At 37.7% G+C, this 19,803-nt stretch overlaps 1 protein-coding gene across 3 annotated transcripts; it reads left to right on the plus strand.

Annotated features, from left to right (window-relative positions):
* Positions 1 to 1,900: 1,900 nt before the first annotated feature.
* On the plus strand, positions 1,901 to 19,247 carry LOC127659962 (cytoplasmic polyadenylation element-binding protein 4). 3 transcript variants are annotated; one of them, XM_052149977.1, is made up of 10 exons: positions 1,901 to 1,953; positions 4,063 to 5,240; positions 6,527 to 6,617; positions 10,632 to 10,655; positions 10,945 to 11,121; positions 11,232 to 11,321; positions 11,585 to 11,703; positions 11,942 to 12,056; positions 15,982 to 16,163; positions 16,417 to 19,247. In XM_052149977.1, the coding sequence occupies exons 2-10, from the start codon at positions 4,125 to 4,127 to the stop codon at positions 16,642 to 16,644; spliced, it is 2,142 nt and encodes a 713-aa protein (XP_052005937.1). In that variant the 5' UTR covers positions 1,901 to 1,953; positions 4,063 to 4,124; the 3' UTR covers positions 16,645 to 19,247. The 3 variants fall into 3 exon arrangements, with proteins under 3 accessions (XP_052005937.1, XP_052005936.1, XP_052005939.1); XM_052149976.1 differs by lacking the exon at positions 1,901 to 1,953 and adding an exon at positions 1,965 to 2,666; XM_052149979.1 differs by lacking the exons at positions 1,901 to 1,953; positions 10,632 to 10,655 and adding an exon at positions 1,965 to 2,666.
* The last annotated feature ends 556 nt before the right edge of the window (positions 19,248 to 19,803 follow it).

Genomic DNA, 19,803 nt, shown 5'->3' on the forward strand with positions numbered 1-19,803 from the left:
AAAGTAAGCAATTCTAATCAGTACATGTTTAATTATACTTTCTTTTAATGAACAAAACAAAAAAGTTGAAAGGTGAAAGCTTCAAATGTAAATAAGGCCTTTTATATTGCATATCTTCACAAATTACCATAAACATTCTAGAAAGAATCATCCGGATATCTGCCGGATGCATGAAGTATGTTTTATTTTTATTAACATTTGCTGGCCCAAAAAGGTAGCTAACCCTGCACAGACTTGGTTCATTTTAGGCCTTTTTTCAACAATACTGTAGTAAAAGACTGATTGACCCATACATCCCATTTCAGTTGACAGAATCACATCACTCCTTCTAAAAAGTAATTTCACATTTATTTCTGAACTTCACATAAAATATTAGTCATTGTGTAACAATGTAAACTGAAGAACACTCAACTTGCTATATACACTCACAACACTTGGTTGGATTCAGCCAATGGATGACGCACACATTTTAATCCAGGGCTGCAGAGAAATTGATTGATTTTGTTCTGGTCCAGGCGTGAATAATCAAGTGTTAAAGCTCGATTACAGGCTAAAAATAGTAGCAGCTTACTTTAATGGGATTGCAGGCTGCAGTGAGCTGGCCTACTGAAGGCATCACTGAGCCTCTAAACCCATCATTAAAAAGTTGTAGACTGCTCTCAGCAGACCGATTGAATGTGAACAAAAAACAAGGCAGGAATCTGTGTTCCATCATCAGCCATTTCTCTTTGAAACTTTATAGAAAATGTTTCACATCCTGTCAAGGGAAGCTGTGAAGCATGTATTTTATATACCAAGAAAAGGTATTGATACATCCATCTAACATTTCTCTCTCAACATATTGTATAGACCTACCAATGTGACAATCTGTCATTATAAAAAGTATGCTGCTTTTTAAGTTACTAAATCAAATGAGCACATGTAGTTCGATTACAGGCTTTAGGCACTAAGGTATGTTTTAAAGGAATATTTCAGGTTCAATACAAGTTAAGTTCAGTCGAAAGCATTTGTGGCATACATGCATTGATTAACACAAAAATTACTTTTGACTTGCCCCTCATTTTCTTAAAAAAATATAAAAATAAGCAAAAATATGGGTTTCAGTGAGGTACTTACAATGCAAGTGAATGGGGCACAATCAGTAAATGTTACAAAATGAACTGTTCCAAAAGTATAGCAACAATACATAAACAATATGCATGATTACGTGATTCTTGTGTGATAAAATCGCTTACTAACCTTATAGCCAATTTTACAACTTCATTGCCATGATGAAAACCCTAAAATGACTGTAAAAACAACAATTTAAGCAACTTTAGAGCTCAAATAAAACATCTGTTTTAACAGAAGAATTCATTTAAATGCTTTTATACAATTATAAGCTTCACATTTTTGCCTTTAAACCCTCCAAAAATTGGCCCCATTCACTTCCATTGTAAGTGCCTCACTGAAACCTCTATTTTTTAAAGAAAATGAGGGATGAGTCAAAATAATTTTTTGTGGTAATCAACTGTCAAAAATGCTGTCGATTGAGCTTAACTTGTAACTGAACCTGAAATATTCCTTTAAGATGTATTTATATGTTAACCCTTATTATTTATTATTATAACATTATTATTAATATTTAGAGGAATTTAACCAATGTGGATCACAATTCTCCATAGTAAATAACGCTAGACATTGTAAATATTTAAACATTTCAAAACCGGTCATATAAGGTATTTACATTCTGGGCAGGTACAGTTCACCCTTTTCGGTAATATGACAGGTTGAGAAAAGGGTGTGGTTTGGAATCTAATCAAAGTGTAATCAAATGCCGGGTATCCTCAAGTCTGGGCGGAGATTCTACTCTACAAGGGCGGGGTTAAAGACGGAAGTTTAACTGGATTGGTTGGACGGTTGCAACACTCACAAACCATGGTCAACCGCAGTCTGTCCTTGCAACTTGGAAACGTAAGAAAACCTGATTCAAGTCTCAGTTTAGAGTTTGATAAATATGTAGCAACGGCAGCTGAAATGTGCTAAGGTGGTAAATTATTGTCCGTCGTTGACGCGCAATCGTTCGCAACAGCTGTCTTGTTTATAGCGCCGAATGTGATGCACTGTATCATTAAACAACCAGAACACGAACGCTGTCGTTTTCCGTATCAATGTGTCTTTATGCAAGAAATCGGAAATAATCCATCGTTGGATATAAGGCAAATGTATCGGAAATCCTTCGAGTAGCATTTGGACTTTAAAACGTTGGATTTTATCGGTGCGTCAATGTACATTTGAGAATTTATTAGAAATAAGATATAATAAGGGGTCGTTCACAACTAACACGTGATAGTGCTTTGACGCAGCGGTCCCGAGACATGTTTTAAACAGTTGAATTTCTTTTTAGTTGACACGTCGTCTAAAAACGCAGCGCTCCTGCGGCGCAACGGTCGAAGACACCCGGCTAGCGTCTAATGTTAATATATTGAAAACAATAAAATAAAAAAACAACAAGGACGGATGCAAAAACGAGTTCGGGCGTGAACGGCCCCGAAGACTTGCAAGCTGTTTGGATCGAGGGGGTATATACACTACCCCTATCGCACATAGACTGAAACGTCATCAGCATTTTCCTGTATTTAAATGATCGAGAGAGGAGGTCATTGCTGAAATAAGGAAGAACGCCGGTAGGTCAATTACATTTTCTATGAAAAAACATTTGTGCGCTTTGAAAATGCGTGCGTGAAAATACTCCATCAGCGGGCGTGCTGGATTATTATTAGATAAGGTGGCCTGTGTCATGATGACTTGTCGTGATGTATTAAGACAAAACACAGTTTTGCTTTTGAGAAAGATTGTCGTTGGTATGTCGTTCAAAACGTTGCATTCCCTTTGGTTATCATGGCGTTTGTCGTTGCAGCGTTTTCCCTCATGAGATGTTTTTACATTTACACTCGTGTGTGTGTGTGTGTGTGTGTGTGTGTGTGTGTGTGTGTGTGTGTGTGTGTGTGTGTGTGTGTGTGTGTGTTTTATGGACACCGATTTAAATGCAAAACTAATAGATAAATGAATATGTGAATGAATAGAATAATAGAACAACTTGTTTGCTGGATAGATTGGTTCATTTACTGTTTTAGTATTTTAAAACCTGGTAACACTTTAAAATAAGGTTCCATTCCTTGACATTAGAAATGCATTGGTTTCACAAACAAACAATTAACAAAATATTTACTGCATTCAATAATCTTTGATAACGTTTGTTAATAAAAATGTTCATTGTTAGTTCATAGTTAACATTCAAATTTTGATTTACATTTTGAAACTAAAATTAACCAAGATTAACAAATACTGTAAATGTAGTGTTCATTGTTTGTAGAGGTAGACCGATATATCGGTTTTACCGATTCATGGATGCAGATTGTAGCTTTTTGTAACTTTCAGTTATTGGCTAAAACTGTGCCGATATATATATTTATTTAAAAATTTTTACAATTTCCTCCGTATTCATATGTGACTGGCGCTGCAGGATTCTACTGTTCGAACGGCTTGGTTCTACATTTATATTCCATTTATATTTATGCATTTGGCAGATACTTTTATCCAAAGCACTTCAAGCATTCAAGGTATACATTTTATCAGTTTGTTTGTTCCCTGGGAATCAAGCCCATGACCTTGGCGTTGCTAGCATTTACAGTATACCAGCGGCCTCGAGGTGAAATAAAAACCATTGACAATGTTCATGCATTTATTTATACCCTTCATCTTGTGATATGGGCTAGAAAAAGGTTGATTTTGTTAAATTCTTAAATATTAATACAATTTATAATACTTAAACATTGTAATGGGGCCAAGTATCCATTGTTGTATAGTATGTTTTAACATTCTATAAATGCATTTTAAAAACTATTGGTCAATTAATCAGTTATCAACGTTTTCCACCAGCATATTTATCGGTTTCGGCAAAATCCACTATCGTTCGACATCTAATTGTTAGTTTGTGAACTATGTTGCTAGCTAATGTTAACAAATGGAACCTTATTGTAAAGTGTTACCTAAAATCTCTCTCTCTCTCTCTCTCACAAGGGTATTAAGAGAAACTGAGAGAGTTACACACACATCAAGATTTACTAGATTAGACTACATAAATGGGGGATTACGGCTTTGGAGTCCTGGTTAAAAACAACGCTGCAAACAAATCAGTTTTCCCAGTAAGAATTCATCCACACCTACAGCATACGGTCCACCACCAGACAGCTCCTCCAAGCCCCCCGGCTTTCATCAGTAACAACAACACTACCAATGGTGGAAGCATCGGGTCCACTTGGCTCTTCCCGGCTGTGACGACCCTTTCTACCATGCAAGATGATATTTTGGAGTCCGAGACATCCAAGACTGAGCAAGAGAGTCACGAAGGACAAGACAAGCAGGCACTCTCTCCATCAGGTCACCAAGAAACACCAGGAAACATATCAGAGTTGGACAACACCATGCCAGAGGAGAATCAGCTGGAAAACGGGACCATGGAGAACACTAATGGAAAGGAGGGTCTGCGGCTTGAATCTCCAGCATTATCAGGGTTTGACTATCAGGAGACGTCTGGCATTGGTACTTTAACCCAGTCCAGTAGCTCTTCCTCATCATCTCTTACTGGGTTTAGCAGCTGGTCCACTGCTATTCCCCCCAATGCCTCCAACTTGATAGAAGAAGTTGGCTTTTTCAATCAGGCTACTACTACTAACAATGCTCCTTCACCGCTGCTATTTCAAAGTTTCTCTCACCACACCAGTACAGGTTTTGGGAGTAATTTCTCCCACCAGATGGGGCCACTATCTCAGCACCATCCATCTCCTCATCCTCACTTCCAGCACCCTCATAATCAGCACCGCAGATCCTCACCCAACCCCCATCCACCGCCCTTCTCCCACCGCAGTGCTGCTTTCAACCAGCTTCCCCATTTGGGGAATAACCTTAGCAAGCCTCCTTCCCCTTGGGGAAGCTATCAAAGCCCCTCCTCAACCCCTTCTTCAACTTCTTGGAGCCCAGGTGGAGGGTATGGAGGCTGGGGAGGCTCTCAGGGCCGGGAGTATCGCAGGGGGCTGAATGGAGGTGTGAATCCCCTCAACTCTATCTCACCTTTAAAGAAGTCTTTCCCAAATAACCAGACCCCCATGCAGAAGTATCCCCGCAACAACTCCAGTTTCAACACTAAACCCTGGATGGAGGATGCCATTAATCGCAATGATAGCATCTTTCCATATCAGGTAATTATAACTAAATATCTTAATGTTTTGATTATTGGCTGTCTATGATTTTGATAGAGGAATATATTGTTCAGAGATGATGTTTTGTTGCATTTGGGGGTGGAGATGAAATGAAAACAAATCTGTTGCATGAGTAGTATTTTTATTTTTTTTCTCTGTTTGCTCCCTTTGGCCTAACCTAATTTGATAGTGACAAAGTGCTCACGTGGCCTGTTTGCTAGATAAATGTGTTGGATCAAAGCTCAGATGAGTAATGAGGTGCTGTGGCTCCATTTCTGAAAGCTGTGAATGTCACCGATATAAAAAGACATGGATGAATGAGTCAAAATCAAGGGATAGCACACAGTACAGGCAACAGGAGGAACTGGAAAGTCTGAAATTCAGTTGATCAACACTTATTCCAGATCGTGACATCCATAAATATGAATAACTTTTCCAAATTCAGTCAAAGAGACTATTCTTTAATAATTTTTATCTAACATGCATACAGGTCACAACACTGAAAGAACAAAATATAATTCGAATTTTAAGCTAGTTTACACCATTTTATATCTTAACATAATTTAATTTCTGACAAGCTCACCCACAATTATTTGTGGGTAATTGTATGAAATTGAGTTGGAACTGTATTATATTTTCTGATATATGGAGGTTGTGTTCTTGTTAGAAAAAAACTGGTAACTTGTGAAACTATGTCCTTCCCTGTTCATTTTGTAGCTTAATACCAAGAACAAACCTTGTATTGTGTATGGAAGGCTTTTTTCTCGTTAATCACAAGCCTGTTGTGCTGAAACAGCCAAGGGAAATGGTGCATTTCATCAAAAACAAAGTCTTTGGTTTGGTTCAGGAAATGAAGGCATCCTAAATCAGGAGACAACATACTGTTGGTGTTCATTTTGGAATTGAGAGGCATGGTTCACTTGGCATGTAAATTGATTTGTTACACAGATAATGATCCTTTTTCCTTGGATATTTATCTTTTAGACTACTTGATTTATTATTTCAAATATCAAATGACACTTGGTGTACTTAACAAGTCGCAACTACGTCATTCTCTGTATGTTATTTGTGCGATGTCACAAGTTTGAAGGTGAGGGGATGGCAAATATGATATGCCTTTTTTTGCTGGTGCTGGTATTCAAGTTCAAAAGACCACCTTGTAAAAGCATGCAGGGATCCAGAAACTGTGATATAGATTAAATATAATAGTGTTGCCATCATTTACCAAATCCATTTATTACTTCTTAGACAAAATGACAGGGTCTAATCATGGGTCATTTTTGCAGGATCGCAGTCGGTCCTTTGATGGCTTCAGCATGCACTCCCTTGAGAACTCGCTGATTGACATCATGAGAGCTGAGCAGGATTCCTTGAAAGGTACATCACTCACTGCCATCCTTGCAGATCCCACTCCATATAAAAGTCTGAAATGATAACCACAAATATTAAAACATTTATAGGACTTATACCGTGACCCCGGATTCACGGTATGAAAATTTACTGTTTTCGTACTATGTACATTTCCTTATCTATGGTATTGAGAAAAAAAAATGCAACCGGACGGAGAATTCAACTGTGTGTGTGCACATCATCTTTCCTCCTCGACTGCCTGTCAGACTCGTCAACTTGCGCCACACACAAACATGCAGTGGAGAACATGTTAGAGAGAAGTGCGTGCGTGTGTTAAACCAGTGTTTGGTGGGTCATCACCCAAATGTGGGTGTCAGGTGTATTCGGACTGGGTCGCTCGCGGACAGCAGGGAAAGAACAATGCCATGGTTCTCCCATATTTCGGCGGCCGCCGAAATGATATCCTATTTAGGACTGTCGAGGCAGATTTATTGATAATCTCGCAATCAGCTAAAGATTTCTCATCCGCACTTTCGCACAAGTGTAACAGAACCAGCTCGCGATCATGATATACTCTGCTCTCTGGTAGGGCTTCCCTCTATTGCGGAGCAGACCTCAAAACTGATGTGACCAGTTTAAATTCTAGTCAGACTTTTCTAGTTTAAAGCGTTATGGAGGAAGTCAAGTCGAACCTCTCAAACAGCAGCAGCCCTGACATGTCAAACAGCACTGAGGAGGAGAAGAGCAACACTGTGCTATGCACCAATTGTTTTTTTTTTTTATTACACATCACCTTTACACCACCTTTAAATTGTTTCTCTATTTCACATAAGTAAAGGTAATTGTTATATTTTGACAATGTTATAGTTTCATATAAAATAATCTAAAGGTAGAATCTATTAGACCTCATTTTATATCAACAGTGGCAGTAGTAGTTAAAGTTTTAAGATGTGTTTCAGCAATATTTTTTCATAAATACTATAATTTATTATTACTACTATTATTTAATGGTTATAAGGAGCCTTTCCTCCTGTGTAATATGCATGTTCTGTTTGAATGATGTTTGAAATTAGGGAACAAATAATGGGCTCGTATATAGTAAATCTTAATTTTTTTTAAATGAGAGTGCATTTCCTGTTATTGACATCAACAACAAAAATAATGTCACTTGATGCATATCCTTGTACTTGAAAACTATGAACAAAACTATGCAATATAAAAGGAAATGTGACCCAGGATACATTAAATACAGGTTACGTTTTTACTATGGTTTGTCGCCACTTGATTTCCATGTAAAATTGCAAAACCAGTTGAGAACCACTGAGTTCAAGGTATAGACAGGAGCAGTCACGCACCTACAGTATATGTTAATTGTTAATAATCATAGGACATTACTTTTTAAACTGATGTTATTTTTATTTAGTAGTTAATATGCTTTAATTATATAACGTTATAGTTACATGCTATTTTTTTTTATCATGTTTATTATAATTCTCTTAGCTTTCTTATTTATTCTATTTATTTAAAAAAGGGAGACTTATGTGCATACTTCCATAAAAAAATATATTGTTTCAATGATAATAAAGCATTTGTTCCACCAAAAAAAAAACTCCTTTGTAACTGATAATAATAATTGTGTGAAACTGATATTTTCTGAGACTGTTGTCGTACCGTGAAAATTTCATACGTTGCAACCCTAGTCAGCGTCAGTCAGTGTTTACATTCAACAGCACAACGTGATCGCTCGTATTACTATTAAGCTAATAAATTACTAAAGAAAATATTTAAATAAACAACTTCATCATTAAGGTTCATCACAGCTGACAGAGACACAACAGCCTGATTAATTACCCATCTCAAGGCGCTTGCCTCTTACTGAAATACTGTTAAAAATGGCAGAGGACATTGCGGTTTCTATAGTGAATGATTCTTGCACACCGGCTACCACGAAATGGGGAGGAATACCCCTGCTTGGATGGCTATTTTTCCTCTGAGAAAATAGGATAAATTTAATCAAAATTACATTTATCTTCAGAAATCTGACTAACAGACTGCACCATCATCAACCGGTGATTTCTCACACACACAGTCCAGTGTGTGGCCATGCATTTGCATACATGTGAGGAATTCCTTCCCATAATAACCAAATATAGACTTGGTTTGCTTGGCTTTCAAGCTAAAGTATGCTACACAATGAATCATACATATTAAGTTTTGTTTTATGGTCTTTTGAAGTCCTTTGATATTGTGAGCTCTGTTTAATTTATTTATTATCAGAACCTGGACCTGCTGACCAGTATGTTGTAATCTCATTTTTAACACACAGATGTAAAATTTGCCATGTTTGGTTGCTTCATAATGATATGTTGCATCAGGTTTGCAATGTACAGTTTTTGAATTACATCTGTTGTCCTGTGCTGCTTTGGCTGGGGACTCAAATATTTATTTATTTTTTGGGGAGGGGGTGCCAAAGTCTGGTTTTGTTCACCAGTAGGGAAAAAAAATATAGACCAGACTCCAGTTTTTGTATTCAGTTATTGCAGATGTTTAGGCCTACATGTCATAGTAGGTGTGACTGGTTTCATTTTTAAATTTTATTTGAAATTACTTGACAGATATCCCTCTGTGACAGGGTGAAGGGCGGGGCCGGGTCGTGATGCTACACACCCGGCCCCTAATCAGGCTAATCAAGCCTCAGAAAGGAAAGAAGTCCGACTGGAGACTGCAGTGGGACAGAGAGAGATTTACAGGCAGCTGTAGCAGCTGTCCCAAACACGTTTGTGTGCTTGTCTTTTTAATTAGTTCTTCATTAAATTATTATTTATATCGTCAAGCCGGTTCTCGCCGCCTCCTTTCCCTTAACCCCCTTTACACCCTCATTCTAACCTTTTGCTGCATTCAGGTTAAACTTCTGAAATCTGTTTTGTACTTTATTGATGTAATTCGATGAGTGTTTCAATTTGAGTTAAAGAGAATTGAGATGCTCTCTCAGTAGTGTCTTTTCCACTATCGGGCCAATGCGTGCCAGGGCTATCAACTGTTTAGCTGGGGCAAATAACATCGGACCTTGAGCCGCAAGACCAAAATATATCTGCATTCGCACCATCGGGCTATTGGCCCCGCAACGATGGCATCAGGACAGCGTATTCAGGGCAATGTTACATGCTCCGCCCAATTCACAAGCGAAAGGGAAGCTGAAGCTGAGGTATTAGTCTCTTGAGACAAGCTAGCCCTTGAAATGATTTGTTCTGTGCCTGCGAACCTCTACCGTTGTGCGCTTGATGGACAACATGGTAAGTTCGGTGACAATATACTTAAACGCATCTTCATTTTGGCTGACGGCTTCAATCTGACGTTGCACATTTACATCCCTCCAAATATTTAGAAGTGCCCTGATTTTGTTTACTAATTGTGTGTTGATCTGTTAACGTAAGCTGGCATCTAGATATGAAAAATTGGGAAACTGACCCTACCTCAAACCTCAGTTGGCCTTCTTTGGCCCAAAGAATCAGCGGGCCAAAGGCCATTGGCTGTTAGCCCAGTGGAGGCACGATGAGTCCCCAGAAGTGACAGTGGGAAAGCAACTGGCACCGACACGAACTAGCATGCCCTCATTTGGCCCGATAGCCACTATTAAATGACCTTCGCTACCTTCAGGATTTGAAGGATAATCTAGGCCGAAAACTGGAGAGTTTGATGTGATTTCTACATGGGCCTGGTTATAGTTGTGTAATGTATGATACCTTCTTTTTATCTTATAAAAATTATGTAGCATTTAAGAAACAATAGATTTTAAATGGCACTGACCTGGGTAAACCTCCAATGGTCTTTCACTGGTTGCTTGTAAAGACATTATATATTTGGGTGGGGTAGTTTGCATTATACTTTGATACTTGAACTTATCTGCTAACCATATGTGATATTGTGCATGGCTGCATTTAATAAAGATATTAATAATTTATACCAGAAGTCTTCGAATATTCTTGATTATCATTTCTGTTCTGATTAATACTCAAGTGTTTTGTCTTATTTCACATGCAGCAAGGAATTATGGAAGGCAACGAGGTAAAGATCTTGGAAGTGTGTTTATACTTTGGTTTGTGTAATTCCAAGTTACAGCATGCCTTTGTTAAATTGTGTTGGTTGCCAGGCAACATTTTTGTTGAGAAATGTTGCTGTCATTGTATTCAAATGAAGAAGGATGTTAATTGCTACTTTACAAAATGAAAGCAGTTAGTCTATACATATAGTCTTAAGGCTTAATTTTAGTAGCAGATGTAGTACATGGCCTCTCCACCTCAATGGTGACTACAGCATCATTCACTAAATGGCCTTTGGTGCTATTGTGTGACAGGTCACTCATCCTTGTTTCCCATGGAGGATGAGCGGCATTTTGGAGAGGATGAGCGATCTGATCAGAGCCTGAGTGGTCTGGGATCCCCACATAGTTTCCCTCACCAGAATGGTGATCGCATTGAGCGGTATTCTCGCAAAGTCTTTGTTGGTGGTCTACCTCCAGATATAGATGAAGGTACTAGGTGATCAGTTAATAGGTGTTACTCTTCTCATCTGCAATTTCATTGTCAAAGTTTTTTTAATATGCAGCAATCCCATCAAATATTGTGTTGTATACAATTTCAGATGAGATAACTGCAAGTTTCCGACGCTTTGGACATCTGTTTGTGGACTGGCCACACAAAGCAGAAAGTAAATCTTACTTTCCACCAAAAGGTGAGTCTCGGAGCTATTTGCAAGAACTCTATGATGTTTAAGAATCATACAGATGTCAGCTTCTCTGATTACAGATGCTGAGTTATGTTCTTTGCTCTTTCTGTACCAAATTGGCACCTATATGAATGACACGTTGCTTTAAGCTGAGCTCATTTGCAACTTGTCCTTCTTAAGTAGGTCTGAATAAAGGCTATAGGTCAAGGTTAATGAAAGTGCTGGTTGCTTTTTGCATATATGCCCTCGACAATCCTTTTCTGTCCCAGGGTATGCATTTCTGCTGTTCCAAGATGAGAGCTCTGTCCAGGCCCTGATTGATGCCTGTATGGAAGAGGATGGGAAGCTTTATCTTTGTGTCTCTAGTCCTACAATCAAAGACAAACCAGTAAGATATTTCAATATTGTTGTACTGGACTGATTTATTTGCATCTTCCTATGCAAGTAATAAAAGGGCAGTAGAGCGACTTAAAGGTGCTGTTTAATAGAATCATGAAAGTTGTAACCTGCTGTAACACTGCTACACCAGTCTACCTCGACTAGTTGAATTTCATAGAAACTCGATGTGATATTAGCTGTTTATAGGAAATGACAAACCAGTAGTTCTCCTCTTCATGTATCTCTAGGTACAGATACGACCCTGGAATCTAAATGACAGTGACTTTGTGATGGATGGCTCTCAGCCCCTTGACCCCAGGAAGACCATCTTTGTTGGGGGAGTTCCACGACCTCTACGAGCTGGTTGGTTTGGGTTTTCCATATTACTGTGAAACACGAGTTGAAAATGCAATCATACTACATTTCAGACCAAGAAATACAGAGGAAAGAGACCAGCAGGAGCAGGTAGAACCACCAATAAATTGGATCATGTGTTAAAACAGCCTAAATAGTCACATTGCAAATAAAACCTAACTGTATTTACAGTGGATCCGGAAAGTATTCACAGCGCTTCACTTTTTCCACATTTTGTTATGTTACAGCCTTATTCCAAAATGGATTAAATTCATTATTTTCCTCAAAATTCTACAAACAATACCCCATAATGACAATGCTAAAGAAGTTTTTTTTTAAATCTTTGTGAATTTATTAAAAATAAAAAATGAAAGAAAATCACATGTACATAAGTATTCACAGCCTTTGCTCAATACTTTGTTGAAGCACCTTTTGCACCAGTTACAGCCTCAAGTCATTTTGTGTATGATGCTACAAGCTTGGCACACCTATTTTTGGGCAGTTTCTCCCATTTTTCTTTGCAGGACCTCTCAAGCTCCATCAGGTTGGATGGGGAGCATCGGTGCACAGCCCTTTTCAGAGCTCTCCAGACATGACGCTTGCCATTCAGGCCAAAGAGATCAATCTTTGTTTCATCAGACCAGAGAATTTTGTTGCTCATGGTCTAAGAGTCCTTCAGGTGCCTTTTGGCAAACTCCAGATGGGCTGTCATGTGCCTTTTACTGAGGAGTGGCTTCTATCTGGCCACTCTACCATGCAGGCCTGATTGGTGGAGTGCTGCAGAGATGGTTGTTCTTCTGGAAGTTTCTCCTCTGTCCACAGAGAAATGCTGGAGCTCTATCAGAGTGACCATCGGGTTCTTGGTCACCTCCCTGACGAAGGCCCTTCTCCCCCGGTTGCTCAGTTTATCCAGGTGGCCAGCTCTAGGAAGAGTCCCGGTGGTTTCAAACTTCCATTTACGGATGATGGAGGTCACTGTGCTCATTGGGACCTTCAATGCTGCAGAAATGTTTCTGTACCCTTCCACAGATCTGTGCCTCGATACAATCCTGTCTCGGAGGTCTACAGACAATTCCTTGGACTTCATGGCTTGGTTTGTGCTCTGACATGCACTGTTAACTGTGGGACCTTATATAAGACAGGTGTGTGCCTTTCCAAATCATGTCCAATCAACTGAATTTACCACAGGTGGACTACAATCAAGTTGTAGAAACCTCTCAAGGATGATCAGTGGAAACAGGATGCACCTGAGCTCAATTTGAGTGTTATGGCAAAGGTTGTGAATACTTATGTACATGTGATTTTTTTTTTTTTAAATTTTGTTTTTTTAATACATTTGCAAAGATTTCAGACAAACTTCATTTCAAGTTGTCATTATGGGGTATTGTTTGTAGAACTGAGGGAAATTATTAATATAATCAATTTTGGAATAAGGCTGTAACATAACAAAATGTGGAAAAAGTGAAGCGCTGTGAATACTTTCCGGATGCACTGTAAATACAGTTAGGTTTTATTTGCAATGTGACTATTTAGGCTGTTTTCACATGTGATCCAATTTATTGCTGGTTTGGTTTAATTTATTGTTGGTTCTACCTTTCTTGGTCTGAAATGCAGTATGATTGCATTTTCAATGTGAGTCCTTGTGGCAGATGTATACAGGGTTCCCAACCTTTTTGATCAGTGAATTTACTTGACCTTTTCACAAGCTTTCCAGGCATTTTTGATAATTTTATAGAGGTTTTAAAAAATCCTTCTGATTCAGACATTTTGTAAATGATCATTAAGACTATTTCAACTTATTAATTGACAAGAACTGCCTAAAAAAACAAATAAATAAAATGATTCACTCACAATTCGGACATCACTGACTTGCGAGCAAGTTTTACTCGAAATATTTCATTATCTAGGTATTACTCTTGTAAAGAAGTAAAAAAAAAAAACATAGAAAAATATATATATTCACGGTAGGAATTTCCATGACTTTCACAGTCATGAAAACCCTAGAAATATAAGGGAACTTGCATGTTTTTTTTCCATGACCATGGGAAACCTGTGTTTAACACTGTAGCTAGGTAACAACAGCTTGAATGTATTCTTCTTTGGTGTCAAATGGACTGCTACAGAATAGAGGTATGTTGCAGTATAATTTATTTATATATATATATATATATATATATATATATATTTTTTTTTTTTTTTTTTATATATACAGCCGTGGCCAAAAGTTGTCAGTGACAAAGTTTGTGTTTTGCATCTGTTTCAGTTGTTGTGACGTTGATTCACATTGTTTCTAGATTATTGTGCAGAGTTATCAGATGCATTTTAAATAATTGCAAAAAGCTTAATTGGTCAAAATTTACTTTATCACGAAAACCCACATTTTGGCCCTGGCACAAAATGACCAGCTAACATTAATTTCACTAATCATATCAGCAGCACTAGTCAGGTGAAATCACTATCATTCTGATTGGATTATAAGAGCAGACTGATTGCTATAAAAGGAGGGAAGAAATTCTTCCAATCATAGTGTTCTTGTTTGCAATGTTTACCTCTAAAGAAAGACGTGCAGCCATCATCGCTTTGCATCAAAATGGCCTCCCATGCAAGGAAATTGCTGCAAAGAATATTGCACCTGAAAGAACCATTTACTGGAACATCAAGAACTTCAAGGAGAGTGGTTCCGCTGCAGTAAAGAAGGCTTCAGGACATCCCAGAATGTCCAGCAATCTCCAGGACCGTCAGCTACAGAATAGTGTCAGCACCAGTGCAGAGCTTGCTCAATATTGGCAGCAGGTTGGTGTGAGTGCATCCATGCACAGTGAGGCGAAGACTTTTGGACAATGGCCTGGTGTCAAGAAGGGCAGAAAAGAAGCCACGTCTCCAAGAAAACATCAAGGACAGACTGAAATTCTGCAGGAAGTACAAGGATTGGACAGCAGAAGACTGGTGCAAAGTTATTTTCTCTGATGAAGCCCCCTTCTGACTGTTTGGGACATCTGGAAAATCGATAGTTCAGAGAAGAAAAGGTGAACGCTACCATGAGTCCTGCGTTGTGCCAACAGTGGAGCATCCTGAGACCATCCATGTGTGGGGTTGCTTTTCATCCTAGGGAGTGGGCTCTCTAACAATTCTGCCCAAAAACACTGCCATGAATAAAGAATGGTATCAAAATGTCCCGCAAGTGCAACTTCTCCCAACGATCCAGGGGCAATTTGGTGATGATCCGTGCATTTTCCAGCATGATGGAGCACATGTCACAAGGCAAGAGTGATAATAAAGTGGCTCAGAGATTATTACATTGAAATTTTTGATCTGTGGCCAGGCAACTCCCCAGATCTTAATCCCATAGACAACCTGTGGTCAATCCTCAAAAGGCGAGTGGACAAGTAGAAGCCCACAAATTGTGGAATTGTGATCAACTCTGAGCATTAATAAGGCAAGAATGGATCGCCATCAGTCATGATTTGGCCCAGAAGCTGATATCCAACATGCCAGAGCAAATTGCCGTGGTTATGAAGAACAAGGGTCAACACTGTAAATATTGACTTTGCATATATTGAATGTTTTGCCAATAAAAGCCTTCATGAAATGCTTATCATTGTTTTCCAGTATAACATGGAAACATGTGAAAAAATTCTACAAATACTGAAGCGGCAAACTTTGCAAAACACAAAATTTATGTCACTGCCCATACTTTTGGCCACGGCTGTATTATCTTTTATTAAAGGAATACTCTGGATTTTGGAAGGAGGGGCCGTGGCTAATCCAATGGCTCAGTCTTGTGGAAGAACAGCAATAATTGCTTACAGCAACTTTAATTGAAAACTGAATATTCCTTTTAAGAGCAATCAACATACCCCTGGACTAGTAGTCTCTCTTTCTAGTGCTGTACTGTTTTATCTTTTTCTAAAATGTATGTGTTATCCCATGGCAGTGGAGCTCGCAATGATTATGGACAGACTCTACGGTGGGGTGTGCTATGCTGGCATTGACACAGACCCTGAGCTGAAGTATCCTAAAGGGGCTGGACGGGTGGCCTTTTCCAATCAGCAGAGCTACATTGCTGCTATCAGTGCTCGCTTCGTACAACTGCAACATGGAGAGATCGATAAACGGGTGAGAATGTGGGGGAAAGAGGTTTTTGAGTAATGTGGTTTCTGCAAACTCATTAAGTCAAGCCCATTTGGGGTTCTTTGGTGCTTCCATGTATCAAATATCAGAACCATCTTCTGAACACTACAGTACTGTCTGCCCTTTTTTGCCCCGTCTGTTGTTAAAGATCATGCATAATTGGCCCTAATTCTTTTGTTTCATGGTCAAGGCCAGTCTGCCAATTAGGGGTGCTAAGATAAGTCTCTACCTTTTCCAGGTGGAAGTGAAGCCATATGTACTGGATGACCAGCTGTGTGATGAGTGTCAGGGCACACGTTGTGGGGGCAAGTTTGCACCTTTCTTCTGTGCTAATGTCACCTGTCTCCAGTACTACTGTGAATACTGCTGGGCAGCCATTCACTCACGTGCTGGACGGGAGTTCCACAAGCCTCTAGTGAAGGAGGGAGGGGACCGGCCTCGTCACATCTCTTTCCGCTGGAACTGATTCTGGAGGTCAAGGCTGTGCTATTCGTATAAATGCACTTTTCATTTTGCTATGTCCTTTTTATTTAGTTATTTTTAAGTCTACATTTTTTTTATTTATTCTTAAGTTTTAAAAGATATTGCAGAAGAGAATGCTAAAAGAAAATGGTATAATCCTGATTTTTGTTAAAAAGCTACATTGGTGCGCATGAAGACTTGAATGCATTAGATTTAAAAAATATAGATGTATAGCCTGACTTCACTCTGGATTACTGTTTTATCTTTATTCTTCTGGGGCCTCATCTTCTGTTTGTAATGGGTCACATTTTCACTTAGAAGGCCATGCACAAAGAGGAGGCAGGAAATGAAAAGACTTATGTCCATTGTGTGACTGATGTCAATGTTTACTTTTTCAGTGACTAATCTTAAATGGTTGCATGGCAAATGTGGGATCATAGTTACTACTTTCAACAATATACACAGCAACATGGCTTCTTACAGGAGACCAGGTTTTTGCTGGATGATTAACATGATTCTAACATGTGAGGCAAGCTTCATATGTTTAGAAAGACATCTGTTTAAAAAATCTAACAAACTAATGGCTAACTTTGAGCAAATCAAGCATAGCCACAACAAGATCTGAGGCAGGCAAAAGGACAACAACTAAGAAGTGTAGAGACACAGGGATATGGTTTGGGATGATGTGTCTTGCCTTGTTACACAGGTTTAGTAATGCAAACCAAAGATGAGCTTTTGCGATATCATAAATGTACGTGGTTTGGTAGACAAGAAAAAAAAAAAATTATTATTGTAATGGTTTTGGCAGTAACTTTGGCTCATTTGTCAGGGATATTGTGTTAAACTCCACATTGTAGTATTTACTAATAAAAAATTACCATGTGTTGCATTGATAGTGTTTTAATGCATGGGTTTTGCCATGGGTTTATTGGTGTTCTAACTGAGCATCGCAGTAGCTGAGCACATTTAAAAGAATTTGAAAAATATTATTTTATACATGGTCTGCTGATTTTTGTACTGTGTTTTATAGCTAATTATTTTGTCATGGCATAAGAAAACATTATGCACTACTTTTCTAAATATTGTTTGCCAAGTAAACTTTTTTTCCACAAATGGTTGTGATAACTTGTTTTGTTTTTTTTTCCTTTTGTTTTTTTTTACTTGTTGGATATAGATTTTGTACCTTTTTGTTACTAAGAGATCTGATTATGACAAATGTACCTTAAGGAAAAGAAAAAGCTAATGTAATTTTTTTGGTTTAAGATTGTATGTATTCATGCACTGAACCTAAATTGTCACATTTTATGTGACTATTGTTGAAACAAATATCTAATATTTGCAAAATGCAAACAGTGTTCTTTTCTGTCTTAATGGACAAAGTAAAAATTGAAACTAGCATGACAAAAAAAAAAAAATCCTTAATGGTGGTACATGTAGAAATCGAGTACCTACCTGCTATCACTTATGAGAATGATGATCCTTCCCTTATTATTGGCTCTAGCAAATAATGAACAATGTAAATTAGGGTAATTTTAGGATGCACCTTGTATCACAATGTTGAATGTTCCATGTTGAAATAATAATGTTTATTATTATGTATAATCCTGAGAAGCAACACTGTTAATTTAGTTTTTAGGTGTGCATGAGCTGAATTTGGTATGGGTGTTTATAATTTTCATTTTAATAATAGTTTTGTTTCAGCCCAGATGGTGGTCTATAGAACATATTTTATGTACCTTACCCATGCACACGCTGTGCATAGTCCTTTACTGTGTACTAGTTCGCCAAGAAAATTAAGCAAACATGAACGCTGATGGAAAGACTTGGGTTATTAAACGCGTATTGATAAAGGGTTTACTTGAATACATTTTCAAAATTTTGACCGCGAGATCAGTGCAATACTTTTTTCCAGAGATATTTAGTATACTTCTAATATAATCATATACTGTATGTGCAAACCAATTAATTCCAACCTGTCTCACCTCATAATATCACTGTTAGCGATTATAACCTTTAACGTTCTGATTTATATAGTAAACTATACCACTGAAATTGCAGGTGTTTATACTTTTATGTATTCACATATTTTCTTACTTGATTTCATGCTACTGTGATTACAATGTAAATATTAAGTGAATAATGTTTTAATCATTTACTGATATTTTTTTAATTGGAATGTAATACTTGTCATTTTGATTATAGATTTTGATCAGTAAATCAGTACACTTATTAGATTTTATAGTTTTAATAATCACTATATTGTGCTTCATGTCTACAGAAGAAAAATATTAGAATATTCTCTACGTAACTGATTATTTAAATTTTACATAGTTTATAACAGTGTATGGGAAGGTGTATTTATCAATAGATGTTTATAAGAGGAATGTTTTTTTTTTGTTGTTATTTTTTTGCTATTTCATTTATAAGTTTTAATTTTATATTTTAAATCCATATGGAGTTATGTAAAGGAAAATATCATTTAAAAGTTGGGTTAGTCATACATGTGCTTTGGTAGTTGAGTCTTAATTATTTGCAGTTAAATATTTACAACAGAATGCTTAATTTGAAAGTATATGTAATGTGAAATGTTGAATGAATAAACTTGATTGCAGGAAGTGCAGTAGGTATTTTCCTATCTAAACTGAATGTCAATTATCACAATGAAAACTTTCATAGGAATTTGTATCTGTAATGGATGTTGTACGTTTTATATAACTAAACAAACATAATAACAGTGTTATGCATCCTCTTATAATAGAGCACAAAATTAAATGCAGCAGGCTTCTGGTACTGATTAATAATGGGGTCAAATCTATTTTTAGCCTGTCTGATACTGTGCATGCTACCTAAAAGAAGGTTTAATGATTAAGCAGGTCATCATTGTGACTTGATAATTCTGAGAATACTGAATTTGATTGCTGCTACTCTTCTTACTTCACACTTCAAACTCCAAAGGTGTATTTCCAATGGGTCTGTTCTGTATATAACCTAAATTTGTGTTACTTAGAGCAGGTCATACTGCAATGCATAAATTATCTACAGTATAAATCATCCCAGGTGATGTATCAGTTAAGTCAAAAGAGAGTATGGTTTAATGCAGTGTGAGAGCTGATTTAAAGTCCATCTTCTTGTGATCCCTGCAGAGCCAAACAGCACCCTCTGT

Source organism: Xyrauchen texanus, chromosome 19 (genome assembly GCF_025860055.1).
Source record: "Xyrauchen texanus isolate HMW12.3.18 chromosome 19, RBS_HiC_50CHRs, whole genome shotgun sequence".
Classification (NCBI taxonomy): domain Eukaryota; kingdom Metazoa; phylum Chordata; class Actinopteri; order Cypriniformes; family Catostomidae; genus Xyrauchen; species Xyrauchen texanus.

Excerpts from the sequence above, each read along its gene's own strand:
- LOC127659962 (XM_052149977.1), top strand. The coding sequence starts at position 4,125 with ATGGGGGATTACGGCTTTGGAGTCCTGGTTAAAAACAACGCTGCAAAC. Across the intron at positions 5,241-6,526 it reads ATAGCATCTTTCCATATCAG|GATCGCAGTCGGTCCTTTGA; the intron begins GTAATTATAACT and ends TCATTTTTGCAG. Across the intron at positions 10,656-10,944 it reads GAATTATGGAAGGCAACGAG|GTCACTCATCCTTGTTTCCC; the intron begins GTAAAGATCTTG and ends ATTGTGTGACAG.